The sequence below is a fragment of the Aptenodytes forsteri genome, unplaced genomic scaffold (genome assembly GCF_000699145.1).
Source record: "Aptenodytes forsteri isolate BGI_AS27 unplaced genomic scaffold, ASM69914v1 Scaffold201, whole genome shotgun sequence".
Taxonomy (NCBI): domain Eukaryota; kingdom Metazoa; phylum Chordata; class Aves; order Sphenisciformes; family Spheniscidae; genus Aptenodytes; species Aptenodytes forsteri.
This window is the reverse complement of record NW_008796209.1, coordinates 322,701-337,367: the sequence shown is the minus strand read 5'-3', so window position 1 is coordinate 337,367 and position 14,667 is coordinate 322,701. Positions and strand designations below refer to the sequence as shown.

Here is a 14,667-nt window from a genome sequence, read left to right as displayed (position 1 = left end):
GTGTGTGCTTGGCTCAGACTATACACATATCAAGTCACATGATTTATTTATTCTGAAGAATCTTCCTTGCCACTTCAAAATCTCTTTTATGCTCCAAATGATCCTGTGGGGACGTAAGTGTTGTCACTGTTGTTTTATGCCTGTGGAGAGCGACCCGTTCATGGTTTCAGGTCACTGATAGCACAAGTCACTGAAAGCACATCCACCAAGTCCTGGGTAGTTCCCAAACCGGTGACTTGTTCTTTCCCTGTTTGATTTATGAACAGTGCTTTGTTTGACTCTTTGTTGTCTCCTTGCCAGGTCCAAGAGCTGCAGAGTCCACCCCGAGCCAGCCAGGTAGTAAAGGACTGTGTAAAAGCTTGCCTCAACTCCACCTATGAGTACATTTTCAACAACTGTCACGAGCTGTACAGTCGCGAGTACCAGACAGATCCTGTGAGTAGCTGATAAGCGGGCAGAAATCCAAGTTTCTGATTTTCTCAAGATAATAACAAGAATACTAATTGATATAAAAAGCCACACAAACAAAATCATGTGACCTGTTATCTTCTGAATGCACAAAATCTGTAATCAATTAATGAGCACTAATTAGTAAGTGGAGGACGATAATTGTTTTACACTAACTAATTACAATTCGTTTTGCCAGCCTCAGCTACTTTATTTCATGAGCAGTTATTTGTGAAGGGAGGTTTAGATGCAGCTTTGAGTGAGCAAAAGCCAATTAGAGCAAATGTAGACTGATCAAAAAAAATGTCTTTAGCATAGATAAACCTCAAGCAGCAAAATTTTATCTTGTTTTCTAGCACCCAGTGTTCTGCACTGGGCTTAGGAGGTATCTCTAGACACAAATAGTTTTCAAATCCATGAGAGCTCTACTGGGCACTCTGCACTAATGCACACACAATGTGTCAACATGGATTTAGTCATCAACCCAGGTGCCTAAAAAGCAAGTATTTGGAACAAGCTTAGAGCAAATGATGTCTCAGCAGGTCTCCTGGAGCCTGACTTGCTCTTGGCATGGTAAATGACAAAACAGGGATTATTTGGGTTTGAGGCCACCGGTAAGCAACATGGTTTGGCATATTACTGTGTTTTGCATTAGATCACGCAAGTTGCCAGCAGACAATAATTTTAAGCTCTTCAGAAGAAAGGGTCCACAGGTAATTAGTGTTTGGAGTTTGTATCGTGATCTACCTTTGTCAGCTTTTTCTTTCCCCTTTAAATGTACACCGGTTTTCCAATGGCTTCCTTCCCAGAACAAAAATCAGGACCTTCCTCCTGAGGAACAGGGCCCCAGCATCAGGAACCTGGATTTCTGGCCCAAGCTCATCACTTTGATAGTTTCCATCATAGAAGAGGATAAGAATTCTTATACCCCAGTCCTGAATCAGTAAGAATCTTCCATGTCCTGTATGGCTAATGCTAGTCTCTGTGTGCTCTGCTTTATTTGTTAAACTGCTTTCTATCTCTTCTGTCACTTGTGTATTTATAGAAGTACTTATCTTGTCTGTCTGTCTTTCTGTCTTATCTGTCTCTGTCTATATAAATAACTCTTTTTGATTGGGATGGAGGAGTTTCAAAAGGTTCAGTTACGATGGCGTTCGAGCACAAACACCCTGATTATTACAATCCTGAACTCAGGGAGGCACCTGAAAATGGGGTGAGAGTTCTTTTGGCTTTTTCTGATGTTGAGCAGTTCTGGGATGCAAATTAATGCACACAGTGCTGCCGTGGTGACAACACCTTACGCTGTGGTTTAGGAATGTGGAGTTCAGTACAGCACTGGGAGATTGCACTGGGTGGGGTTGGCACAGCACTGGAAAGGAACCTGAAACCTGTCTGTTTAACTGGTGGATACTCCAGTGGGCAACAGTCCAACAGTCCCACAGGGCAGGAGAGAGGGAGATATCTGATGAGGTATTATGCACAAAAAGCTGGATTATGCCTAGTGATCATTGATTTAACATGGCAGGGACACCTGATTAGTGTTCACCTGTCAGCCTAGTAACCCTAGGAAAAAAAGGAAAAAAAGAAATATGGACAAGAAAGGGGAAAAAGGTGCAAGGGCATTGAGATCACATTCCCAGAATTATTGTATTTATCTGTTTTAGGAGAGACATCCAGGGCCAGACTTTTTGAGTTACAAACAGTCTCAACAGCAGTGTTGTTTTCAGGTTATTTAATCTATGCCACAGAGTCCAGTCCATGATCTCCAGTTTCCACCTGGTCATTTATCTAGGGTGAAGGAAGCGTGTGTAATGTGGAGCTTCTCAGCTTGTAGTTTAGCTCAGAGCTGAATAAAGAAGAGCCCTTTGCTCTGATATATGCCAAAGCCTTTCCCAAATGTCCCCTCAGGTTTCCTCAGGAGCTTGCTGTTGGCAAGATCAGCGCGGAGGTGATGTGGAGTCTTTTTGCCCAGGATATGAAATATGCTACAGAAGGTAAGAGAATTCCTCACTGCTGCCAGCTGACTTGTTTGCTGATCTCTTGTTCTCCATCCATTTGGTGTAAATGAGGCTTAAGCACATTAGTAGCACCACTGTTTGGAGCAGGGATTTCTAGTGGTTTGTTTGTGGACAGCTGCTTTATGGGTGAGAATTGAGGCTGAGATCTGCGTGAGTTCTAGAACCTGTGTGTCAGGCTGTGTTGCAAGCTGTTTATTGTTATCCCAGCTGGTTTGAAATCAGAAGTTCACCTTGGCCTGAAGATATGATGGCTTAGATCAGCAGCAGATTTTTTCTGCAATGTACAATGGTAGAAAGGGCTGGAGAAGTGAGTGGACTCTGGGTTGTGCCATGGCTGTAGTTCCCGGGATGATACAGCATAGAAGGTCTAAGCCTTTGGCAGAAACGTGCTGTTAGAACAAATCCTGCTGCAGGCATCTTAATTTTGAATTAATGTTTGCATAATTCCACCAGACTCCTAGTAAAGGAGAAACTTTACTGTTTCTGAAAATGACTTAGGCATGCAGAGCCCAGCAAACTCCCAGAAAGGAATTCTACTACTTGCAGTACTCTTCTGATGGTCAATTACAGTTTCTGAACTTGGTTTTAGTTCTATAAATTCATTTGCACAATGTAATCAGCTTCTTACAAGGTTAAGAGACCATCCAGCTCCCACAGGCTCTGCAGCTGTGGTAGCAGTTGTTCTCCCAGTATTTTGCAGGGTCAGGCTGTATGATCATCTGTAAGGTGATATTGTGATAAAACAGAAGTGCCAGTGCTGCCTATGGCATGCTAGCTGTATTCATATTCCAAAACCAAGTCAAGTTACTGCTTTTGGTCACTCACAAAATTATGCTCAATCCATTTGCCCCCAGTTTGATCTAAGCTCACTTATAGGAGTGACAGCCTATTAAGCTCTTACTTCAGACTGCTAGAAAAAGAACTGCTGCCAGCTAAGAGAGTTTCCTGCATTTTGTTCTTCGGCAGCGGTCTGTGGGGTTGCTCTGTAAGTGAAGAAGATTGACTCAATCTATTTCTTAGTCTCTGTCAATGCAACAGGGGTAGAGACTGTGCTGTGGGAAGACACCCTTTGCCAGCTCTAGGCTTGAATTCAGCAGGCTGCAGGTCTGGATGAAATGTTCTCACTTCTGTGTTAGGAACTTTTTATATACGCTTGTACCCCACAGTGCCTTTGTCTTGTGAGGTCGTGTTGATGTAAGAACAGACACTGGGAAGAAGGACTAAGACCTACTAACTGTGTTGAAGAGTCTCTTTTATAGTGACTGTCACTACTTGCTGGTGTGTTAGAGATAAGGCAACTGTGATAACTTCATGTTCACTTTCCCTAGAAACTGTTTGCTCCTGCAAACATTTTGGCTCCCTTTTCCATTTTGTCCTTATTTACCCCTGTGCGCTCACCCTCAGGAATTTATAATGCAGTTTGCTCTTCTATGTGTTGAAAGTGCTGTATCTTCTTCCTTTCCCAGCAGACATGAGAATTGGATCTCTCCAGGTTTAGTTGCTAGACTTTTCCTAGGATTCCCTTTCCCTGTTGCATCCAAAATGCAGCTGCATGAAGGTTACTGATTGTGTGTGTGAATTTGACTGTCAAAGGGGACATGACTTTGGTTCCCCCCCCGGCTTTACCTGGCTCTATTTGATTCCCAGTGCCCAAGTTAACTTTGCCTCCCAGGTTTTCTCTGTTTACATCTCATACTGTGTCCCCTTTGACTCTGTTCTCCCTGGTGAATCTGGGCTTATTTTAGCTTTTCCTGACATCCTTCTAGTCACTTGTGAGCTTCTTGAGACAAGGATTGGCATAACGTTTCCACCTGTGAGTTCATCAGTGCATAGCAAATACTTGCTGAAGGAGCATCCCTCTTCAAAGTATTTCTTGGTGAGAAAAGTTGACAGAAAAGCAGCTGATGGACCAGGAAGGGTTTGCATTTTGAACGAATGCTGAAAAACTGCACGGTACATGTATTTGTACTCTAGCTGTGCAAGTCCTGCAGGAGGGTTGAACAATGATAGAGTCTGTTTTGGTGTGTGTTTCTTCCAAATATATATTCAAGGAATCCTCAGGGTGCAAAATTCTGTTTGAGGCAAGTGTGATTCCTCACTGCTTTGCTCTCCAGAAACTTATGAAGATAACCTTTATAACAAGCTCTACAATAATTTAATTACAGGCCTTACTACATGTATTTCAAACAGAGATGATTGGATTAGTTCACTGCATTTTTTTTTTTAAATGAGGGGAAAAAAGGGATTAAAGGAAACAGATTGTGATGTGTTACTGTCCTCAGCTCTTGGCTCTGTCATTTCTCGGTTCAAGTTGCTAATTTTTCTACAAGTTTAACTACACCAAGAGTTTCGTATTCCTGTCTTTGGCAATTTGTAGAGTAATCCCTGGGTACATTTCTGGTGTGCTCCAAGATCTGTACGCGTCAGGAGCTCTCTGCAACAAAAGCTAATCTGTTTTGTGGAGATATGTGCACATGAACCCAGAGTATAATACTTGCTCCTAACTTTCTTCATGGTGTTTTCCCTTATGTTCTGTTCCTAAGTTCTGGATAACATGAGCTCATTCACCTCACCAAGTGGTAAGTTCATGCTCCTTAGCAGAGTTTATAGTTGTGAGCAGGCAAAGACTTTCATCTGCTACCTGCAGTTTTAGCACTTTGGATGTAGTTGCTATATTAGCTTTAGTGTCCTGTAGTTTTATGCCAGTGATGAGCAGATCTGCAAAGATGTGGAAGACCATACTGCTGCTGCAGAAATGGAGGGTATATGCTGCTTAGGATACTCCTGTTCTGACTGGTCACTCCAGTTGTTGTTTGATGGTACCCAATACACTGAGCAGTTCTGGGTGAGAGCCTCTTTGCTGGGTCCCAGGCATTAAGCTGTAGATAACAAATGATGGAGAATAACTGGTGAGGTCAGAGCTCTAGTTCATGTGTGGCTCTATTCCTTCCCTCCTGGCTGAGGTGACGATTGAGAGTCTCTGGCCCTTTTAGTCTGCAGTGGGAGTAAATTTTCTTCTAGCTTAAAGGGCATGCAATGGCTTTGGTGTAGAAAGAGTGCGGGCCTGGCTGTGTGAAACTGCCCTCTCCCTCCTTCCAGCCTAATGCTTCTGCGTTGCTCTCCAGTATGCAGTGTGGAAGAGTTGGGAGGCTGAGGTGGGAGATGGCTTCTCTGAGTTGGAGAGCAGTGCCTGGCTGTGTGAGTTATTTTCCTTTTTCCTCACGGGTGGCAGCTAATCGTGCCTCTCCCAGCTGGAGCTTACCCCCATGTACACTACATAGCCTGTGCAGTAGGGCAATGTATAAATACTAATCCTTTACTAGGAAGACATTAAAAGACAGTAATAGAAAATCAGTGTCATCCTTGAGAGGAATGGTTCATCTTATTTTGGACGCATCAGCATTAGGAGAGTTGTAAATTGGAAGCATCTCTAATAGGAAGAGAGACTGAGTAGACTTGGTGGGCAGGATTGAAATAAATCATTCTGCCACATTCTCACTTCTAATAAGGGGAGGGGGATCAGACGCACGCACAGATGCCAGCCGTCCAAAGTGTTAACGCTTCAACAGCCTCAGTACCTGTTAGAGTCTCTTTGCAGAAATTCAGCATTATTTGCTAGAAGTTAACCCATGGAAAGTAGGCTGATGATCAAGAAAAATATCCATGGATTAAGGATGTGGTGAAGTCCTGTTTTCTGCCTGAAAAATAGAACTGGACATGGCACTAGAAAGTGTGCTGCTAGGAAGCAGTTCCCTATTAATGCCTTAATAATATGGCTTCGGTGACCCTAAAAGCTCTTCTCCAGAGGAGACTGTTTGCAGACGAAATCTGCTGAGGAAATGTGAGAGACTTACAGAACTCTGCAGTCTTTTCAGGATAAAACACAGCAGTTGCTGCAAAATACCTGTGCACTCTTTCACTGTTGCTGCTGCTTAAGCTCTTTAAAAGCCAGCAGGTTATAAAGCAGAACAGAAGTGTGCTAAGACTGATGGCTCCAATGCTTCACTTTACTTTTTCTAAAATGGGTTTCCAAAATATACCTCTGGCCGATGTGTTTCCATGTCACCTTCAAGTGCTCTTAAACATTTTCCTTTACAAAGAAAGCAGCTGATCAAAACCGTGCAGGGCCCATTGGAGGGGGGAAGGCAGATGGTACAAGCTGTTGGGGATGAGAGGGGGGTTTGTGGCTTTGTTGGCTTTCTTTGTCCTCCAGCATGTTTGTGCTGTTATAGTTCACTTTTGTCTTTTCTCTGTCACAAGCCCGACCTTTCTTTCGCATACGTAAAGTTCTCTTTTATGGTGGTAAGACCTCCCCTTCTTTTTTACTTTCCTGTAGTTTTATCCCCTTGGTGTGAAGCCTCTCCTTTACTGCTTAGATGGCTAGGTAGTCCTAGTAGCAGACCTTGGGCTTATGCTTCTGTGGCTGCTTTGTGTCTTCCTCTTCTGCAACTCAGTAGTGTTTTAAATGCCCTAAAAAGCAGGAAAAGGCTTGAATTACTTGCTTTTAGTGCACTGCTTAATTTTGAGGAAGTAAATCTGGTTTGAGTCCTTTTTACCTCCAAGTCAGACCTTCCCTCTGCAGGAACAGCGCTTTCCCCATGCAGGAACAGCACCTGGGTGGCAGCGCATATCGAAGTTAATGAAGTTATAATTGTCCATTGATTTCCTCACTCTCACAGGGAGCTAAGCGGGCACGGTTATTGCTGTGTTTGTTTCCAGTTTAGATCCACAGAGAGAGCTTTGCATTTTCTTCTGCAGTTGTTCTTGTGGGAGGTCAGCAGCTCAGACACTGAGTATACTCATACCTCCTTAGAGCTCAGGAAAGATACTAGATTTACTAATGTAAAATATGAATGGACTTTTCTTGGCTTCAGGACAAGCAAATTCACTGTGGAGAGTAATAGATCAAAGTACATGTGAAATAGTAGCACATGTGAAGTAATTTGTCCATCGAACCACCACCCCTGGGGACTATGTGTCTCAGATATTGGGCATTTTAATGTCTTTAAAACAAAGGTTGGGTTTCTTTTTTTTTGAGATTGTATCTGTGTGGATCTGCTACATGTGGATTAGAGGAAATCTGTATTACACTGTTACAGAGGTTTGCAAACAACTCACTGGAGTGTTCCGCTGCTTGGGAGTTGACAAGGCTTATGGAATAATTTTGCATGAAAAGTTCTTTGGGTTTTGTGTCTTCAGTTGGATAATTCATAATTTATTTGACCTTTCTTCTTGTGCATGTTGTTGAAGCTTCAAGAGAGATGTGGAAGTTTCTTAATATTTTGAAATAGTTGCAAGAATTCACACTTACATGAAAACAGATGATGATATTGTAAGATAAGCTTGTCTGTCAGGTAACTGATCAGAAAGCTGGGGCCATTTTACATCATTAAGACGTATCTTCTGCTGATGAATATCTGTAGCGTGTATTGCTCGCATGTGCATATATCTACCCAGTTACTGGATACTTGTACCGAAGTCCTAGATTAAAGACATTCAAAGTTAAGAGAAAGACTTCCACTTTTTAACATAGTTGGATCCTGTCTACTCGTCAGCAGTGATGCCCTTGGATAGTTACATCAATAATGAGGTAACCACATAAAAGGTAGGAAGACAAGTCTGAAGTCAAATTTTTGGGAAAAAAAAACTGAGTCTAAGCCAAATTCATGTATGTTTTAGTCTCATATCTCACACTGTAGTCATGGACTAGCAGCTTGCTGTGGTGCTAGAGTGAACGAAGAAGCCTGGCACAAAGTGTATTCATGCTGTTGAAGCATGGCAGAAGGAGGAGATGGATACGGACAGGCAGCACTAGGGAGTGGCGGTGCAGAATTGGTCAGCTGATAATTCAGGATCGTAGTGCAGGCAAAAGCCGGTTGCTGAGTCCTCTTAGCATCATGAAAAAGGAATTAATTTTATTCTTTTCAAGGAGGATTTTGAAGAAAAGCAGTGCAAAAGAAGGAGCTGCCTGTGTAAGCACATGAGGGATGGCTTGGGAGAAAGCGTTGAGATGCTTTTGAGAGAACTTAACAAGTAGTTTAAAAACAGGGATTGTGGGCTGATCAGAGGTGGGAGTCAACTGCTGAAAGATGGTAGTGTGGATATAGGCTGTGAAGGGCCTTGAGAGCGAAGACATGGAGCATACATTTCTCGTGAGAAAGGGGAGCAGTGGTCTATGGAGATGATCTCTGCAGAAACGTAGGCCTGAGTGTGGCAAGTGCTTTAGCAGCGTAGGTGTGTGTGAAGGGTTGTATTGTGGAGGTATGTGCGTTATACAGGGAGGAACTGCATTGTCCCAATATAGCCTGGGTACAAAAACACAACGAAACCTGGCAGGAGGAAGAGGCTCAGCAGCAGGTAGTTATCCATGAGTTGCTTCAGTGGACTGTGCTCAGAAAAGCAATACAAATAAGAACACAGTTGCCTTCTGAGAGAGAAGTGTCATGAATTTCTCCAAACTGGGGATCAGGGAAGGCTCCAGCTCCTGTGTAGCTTGTTTGAACTTGCTTGTGATTCACACTGTCAAACTCTAAAGAACTTGATTCTTTCTGCCCTTTCTTTTAGGGGGTGTAGTGTAACATGTTGGTATTGCCTGTGTTTATATCCAAGAATGAACAGATTTGCTCTTGAACAGATTCACTCTCCTTGTTTTGTTTCCTGCAAAGATGAAATCTGGACTGTCATATGTTAAATGGAAAGGCCGTAAGAGATTGCTCTATTTTTACTGCTTTGACAACCAAAAAGTCTTTAACAAATGGAAGTTTAGTTGGAGCTACAGAAATAAACTCCAGAGCCCCAAAGGTCAGCCACCAAGAACCCCTGCCTGCTGCCAAAATCCTGTGTTGTGAAGATTTTGTGGCCCTATAGGTGCTTCATCCTCAAAACCATTGCAGACTGTGGACATGCTTTATAAGACTGTCCTATGCCTGATGCAGTGATAGTGGTAAATTCAGACCTAACTGCTTTTTTTCCTTCTTTACAGAGCATGAGAAACACAGACTGTGTAAAAGTGCAGACTATATGAATTTACACTTCAAAGTGAAGTGGCTGTACAATGAATATGTTCGTGATCTGCCTGCCTTCAAGGGAAAAGTGCCTGAATATCCAGCGTGAGTGTGTTATGTCTCCTATAGTAAATCCCCACTATGCATCTCCTTGTGTTACCTTGAGGGTAGTCATTTGGTTCTCATGTGGCTGCCTTCATGATACACCATTTCTTCACTCCTGATTTTCTGTGTTTACATGCGTGTTTGTCCCCTCTGGTGTTCTGTGCCTCTGTCCCTGACACAATTCAATCCCTTATTGTACAGCATTTCCCAAGAGCTCAAAAGCTTTAGCAATGGCATGGACAGTCTTTAAGCCACTTTGTGCCTGCAGTGTGGGCGTTGGTCAATTCTTGAACAGCGGACTTTTGGATGTATGCTTACATTCTTGTGTTAATAGATACAGCTTTATCTGTATGTATGTCTGTATGTGCGTGTATTAATGTCATGGATACACAGACAACAGGATTTGCGAGTAAAGAGAATGTTCTTTTTTTTTATTAAGACCCAATGGTTTCGTTGGAAACATCGGATAAGCGGTTGCTCTTAAGCTTTAAGTGATTGTTCACAACTTTTATTTAACTTTAAAAGAGCAGCAGTAGATTTCAGACCTGAAGAAGGTTTATGAGCCCAAAAAGTTGTCTGAGCAACCTGGAGAGAATACTGTAGCTAGAGTCCCACAATTGGCCTAAGGCAAGAGCAGGTGTGCTGTTTCTGACCAGTGTTTAACTTGTTTTCAGAGGCTTTCAGTGATGGTTGCTCCACATCTCCTTTCCCTGTGCTTCACTGTTACCCCTCCACTGGGTTTGGGGGTTTAACACACTCCCCTTTCTCCTACTCCAAATCTTTCTTGCTTCAATTTGAGCTAGTTATATCCTGTCTTACCAGCCTGGGCATGGAGAACAAATTGTTCCTGTTTGACAAGAGTAAAATGCTTTTCTCATGTCCCTTCCCAGTCTTCTGCTGGTTCCCAATTGTTCCTAGCTTTCCTTGTAAGTGAGGTTTACTCGCCTCTCTCTAGCTGGTCTGTGTCTGGACATACAAAACCCAGACTTAAATACTGATGTTTCATCTAGACATTGCCTTGCGTTGCCTTGCAGGCAGTGCTGCTGCTTTCGCACACTGGGATGATGGCAGCCTTTTTATTTTTTTTTCTTTTTTTTTTTTTTTTTCAGGGGGATTTGACAAGTTCCCAATTGTTCCTAGCTTTCCTTGTAAGTGAGGTTTACTCGCCTCTCTCTAGCTGGTCTGTGTCTGGACATACAAAACCCAGACTTAAATACTGATGTTTCATCTAGACATTGCCTTGCGTTGCCTTGCAGGCAGTGCTGCTGCTTTCGCACACTGGGATGATGGCAGCCTTTTTATTTTTTTTTCTTTTTTTTTTTTTTCTTCAGTGGTATTGTTGACTAGTGATGCTTCCAGTGGGCCAAAAAACAGCCCCCAGGAACCCTCAACAGAGTTTCCAAGCTGTTCTTCCCATCCTGTATACGACTGTTCACTGCTGTCTAAATGCAGCACTTTGCACTTGCCCCTCTTGAAAAAACCATCTTGCTTGGACTGTGTTTCCATTTTTGCATTTTGAATTCTCTTCCCCTCCTGTGGTGCACGCAGTCCCTCAAGCCTCGTGCTAGCTGCACACTAGTAAGACTTGGGGCAGTTGGCGTAATTGGTCGGCTTGGGCTATGGGCCTTGCTTAACAGATCAGGTCAGCAAGAGGCATTAACTCAGTGAATAGGGTGCTGGAGTGATAGTCTCGGAAGCCCTGTTCTCTTTGCTGTGCCTCTGAGTCAGTGCAGTCTCAGGCAAGCCATCAGATATTCTTAATCTCTCTTTTTCTCCTGTGTAATCAGGATAATGATCTTCAGTTTCGTTCTGCTGTCTTTTGCAGACTGTTCTGCTCTGCTGGCCTTTGTGGTAGAGCTTCAGTGCTCATGTACATTTGCAGCCGCTGGCTTTGTTACTTCACTCTTGTATTTTAGTACAATAGCCACATTGTCAGACACAGGTGGTGTTTATTTCAACCATAACCTTCACCTGTCATGAAATATCCCCTTGGTATCAATTACAGCAATGTAGTCTTGTCCTTTGATTTGCTTCATCATAAGTATTTTTAGTCTTGAAGCTTCCTTAAACAAAGGAGTCCACACATCGGGTTTGCACATCAATAAACTCTTTATATGAAACCAAATTGCTGCTGTCCGGAGAACAGCTGAGTTGTTCATCTACTTGACACACAAGAAGCTATCCACAAACTTGCTTTTCATGTTGAAACTATGAGAAACCATGTTTCTGATAGCCTTCAGATATGATTGAATAAAGTGAAGGCTCCAAAGTATTGAAGCCGAAGTTTTTATGCTCCCCTTTCTGAAATTCAGCAGCAGTTTCTGAAACTGAAGTAGCAACATAGCTGGGAGTGGATCTTCAAAACTTCCTCTCTTCACTTTTTAGCTGCCAGCTAAAAGCTGTGAAGTGTCAATTTCTGAAAAAACTCTAGCTTTTTAGATGTGTAAAGAAGTGTTGAATGTTTTGGTTTATTACTGATGTTAGCATGCAGCTAGCATTGTAGCTGTACTGGAGACTGCCTCCTCTGCGGTGGGAGAACGCATTCTTCCCTTTGAAATCCTGTCTTATTCTTCTGGCTCACTTCATCAAACATAGGATTTATTCTTTTGCTCTTTGAAACCTTGCCTGCCTTCTTGCCTCTGTGCTTGCCAAGGGCCACAGGATGTTCATTGCGTACGCACATGCATCAACACAGCAAATGAACGAGATTAACTCACCTGTAAAGTCTGAGACCACAGGAGCCGGGCTGATGGACAAGCTGAAATTGCAGTCTTTTGTGTTACATTACTGTTGTGCAACCAAGAGAGGTAAACTTTCATTTAGTCACAAAGCACCGCTCCCTTTCCCGGCAGGCAGGACTGAGGCATATTCTGTGCAAACCTCGTTTGGAGAGGTTGGCTGTGCCGTCTCAAGTCAGGCTGTGCTGACCCCTGCAAGCACAGAATGTCTCTGAAGCAGCACCGTGAGCCTCTGCCTTGTGTGCTGGTGCGTGAGTAATTACAGTGTTTGCTTCGAGATCAATAATTGAAGCAGATGAGGAAGAAGATATTTGCCTTATAACAACATTTTGAAGCTATTTCTGCATGAAATCACATTATTTTTATTAGTTTCTGTGCTAGATAATTTTGAGTACCGTTTTGGATATGTTGCCTTCGTAGTCCTCAAAGTCCACCCTCACTTGCTGAGCAGCCCAAGACCTGATAGTAAAACCCTGTAAGTGGTATTTGGACTAAGATAACTCTAGGTTTGTGTTACAGCTCAAAGCACATTTTGGTCCTGAATGTGCCCAGGGACTAGAAGTATTTGTAGATGGTTTACATGTCTTGTGTTTTCCTGCCAGCCAATGAGGGACAAAGTTGAGGCTGGCTTTGCAAATATAGTTACAGAATTTCCTGACCTGATCCAAGGGATTCACTTTGCACTTAAACATTCATATTAAACCTCTTTCTGGAGGTAGTGCATTTTTTTTTATTTGGAGGGGAGGTGGTGGTAATTCCCCTCCCTATCCCCCCAATAGTACCTTCTTCCTTACTACCTTTGTTTAGCCAATTTGGTAAGACAGTAAAATACCTATGCACTTGATTTTGTATGCCAATATATGGTAGCCATAAAAATGGGCAGTGACTGTTGTCAACAGTGAATGGCCCTTTCTTATGGATATGGCACAATAACTAAGGATGAATGATAATCAGGAAGTAGTTCTACTTCTCAGAGTGAAAATTGTGGCTTTGGCACAAATAAGTAATCCTCCCTGTACATGGACCTATGACATGTGAAGCAGTCAGCAGCTTGCAGCCTGGGAACTGTGAAGGAGGTCTAAGATGTGTAATTGCTTCCTTGTAAACTGCCTGAGTTCTTTTCTAAGGATTGAGCTGTTGCTTCAAAATATGCTATTATAATTAATAACTGTTGTGGTTTAACCCATCAGGCAGCTAAACACCATACAGCCGTTTGCTCACTCCCTCCCCGCAGTGGGATGGGGGAGAGAATCAGGGGAAAAAAAAAAAAAGTAAAATTCGTGGGTTGAGATAAAGACAGTTTAATAGGGCAGAAAAGGAAGGGAAAATAATAATAATATTGATAAAAGAATATACAAAGCAAGTGATGCACAATGCAATTGCTCACTACCCTCCGACCGATGCCCAGCCAGTCCTCGAGCAGCGGCCCCCCGGGCCAGCTTTCCCCAGTTTATGTACTGAGCATGACGTCACATGGTATGGAATGTCCCTTTGGCCAGTTTGGGTCAGCTGTCCTGGCTCTGCCCCCTCCCAGCTTCTTGTGCACCTCCAGCCTTCTCAGTCGGTAGAGCATGGGAAGCTGAAAAGTCCTTGACTGGTGTAAGCACTGCTCAGCAACAACTAAAATGTCGGTGTGTTATCAACTTTGTTCTCATCCTAAATCCAAACCACAGCACTGTACCAGCTACCAGGAAGAAAATTAACTCTATCCCAGCCAAAACCAGGACAATAACAAAACGTTGAAAGCTCGAGAAACTTGCAGCAGACTCTGAAATATACTGACTTTTAGGAGCCCGAAGTGCCATTCAAAAGGAATTTTTCCAGGGCACAGGAAGTCCATAAGTCTGTGACAATGTTTCACTGCTGCTGTCTATATTAAATAGGGCTGCACAGACAGGTTGCTGTTGGCATTTAACACTGTTGCTTACAATTTCCAATATTAGCATTGATGTGCTTTATATTTCGAAGTGTAGAGAGTATTTAGGGCAATCTAGTATGCTCTGTCTGTGAATTTGCTCTTGATCTCCCTCTCATGTCTGGCACATGCTTTCATGTTCTTTGCAAACTCAGCCCATAATTAGCACAATCTCTATGAACACAGCTGCCTGTTTAGAGGAGGCTGTACTCCGTGAGGCTCATATAATAATCTTTTGCATGGACTGAAATGACACATGGACACTTTTTTCCCTTATTTGTGAATGTTGTTTAGTAATGTTTGAAATTAAGATTCAGCTGCGGTATGTTGGCACTTGCACACAACAAATCCTAGACAGACATTTAAATAAAGCTGTAAGTGCTATGTTGTTGCCTAAACACACAACCACGCCCCTCCCCCCCCCCCCCACCCCCCATCGC

At 42.9% G+C, this 14,667-nt stretch overlaps 1 protein-coding gene across 1 annotated transcript in view; it reads left to right on the top strand.

Annotated features, from left to right (window-relative positions):
* UNC13B (unc-13 homolog B) overlaps positions 1 to 14,667 on the top strand; it is a 201,160-nt gene that overhangs the window by 144,005 nt on the left and 42,488 nt on the right. The window contains exons 25-28 of the mRNA XM_009288250.1: positions 301 to 435; positions 1,257 to 1,390; positions 2,356 to 2,441; positions 9,448 to 9,574. Coding sequence (XP_009286525.1) covers positions 301 to 435; positions 1,257 to 1,390; positions 2,356 to 2,441; positions 9,448 to 9,574 — 482 coding nt within the window. The remainder of the gene's footprint in view (positions 1 to 300; positions 436 to 1,256; positions 1,391 to 2,355; positions 2,442 to 9,447; positions 9,575 to 14,667) is intronic.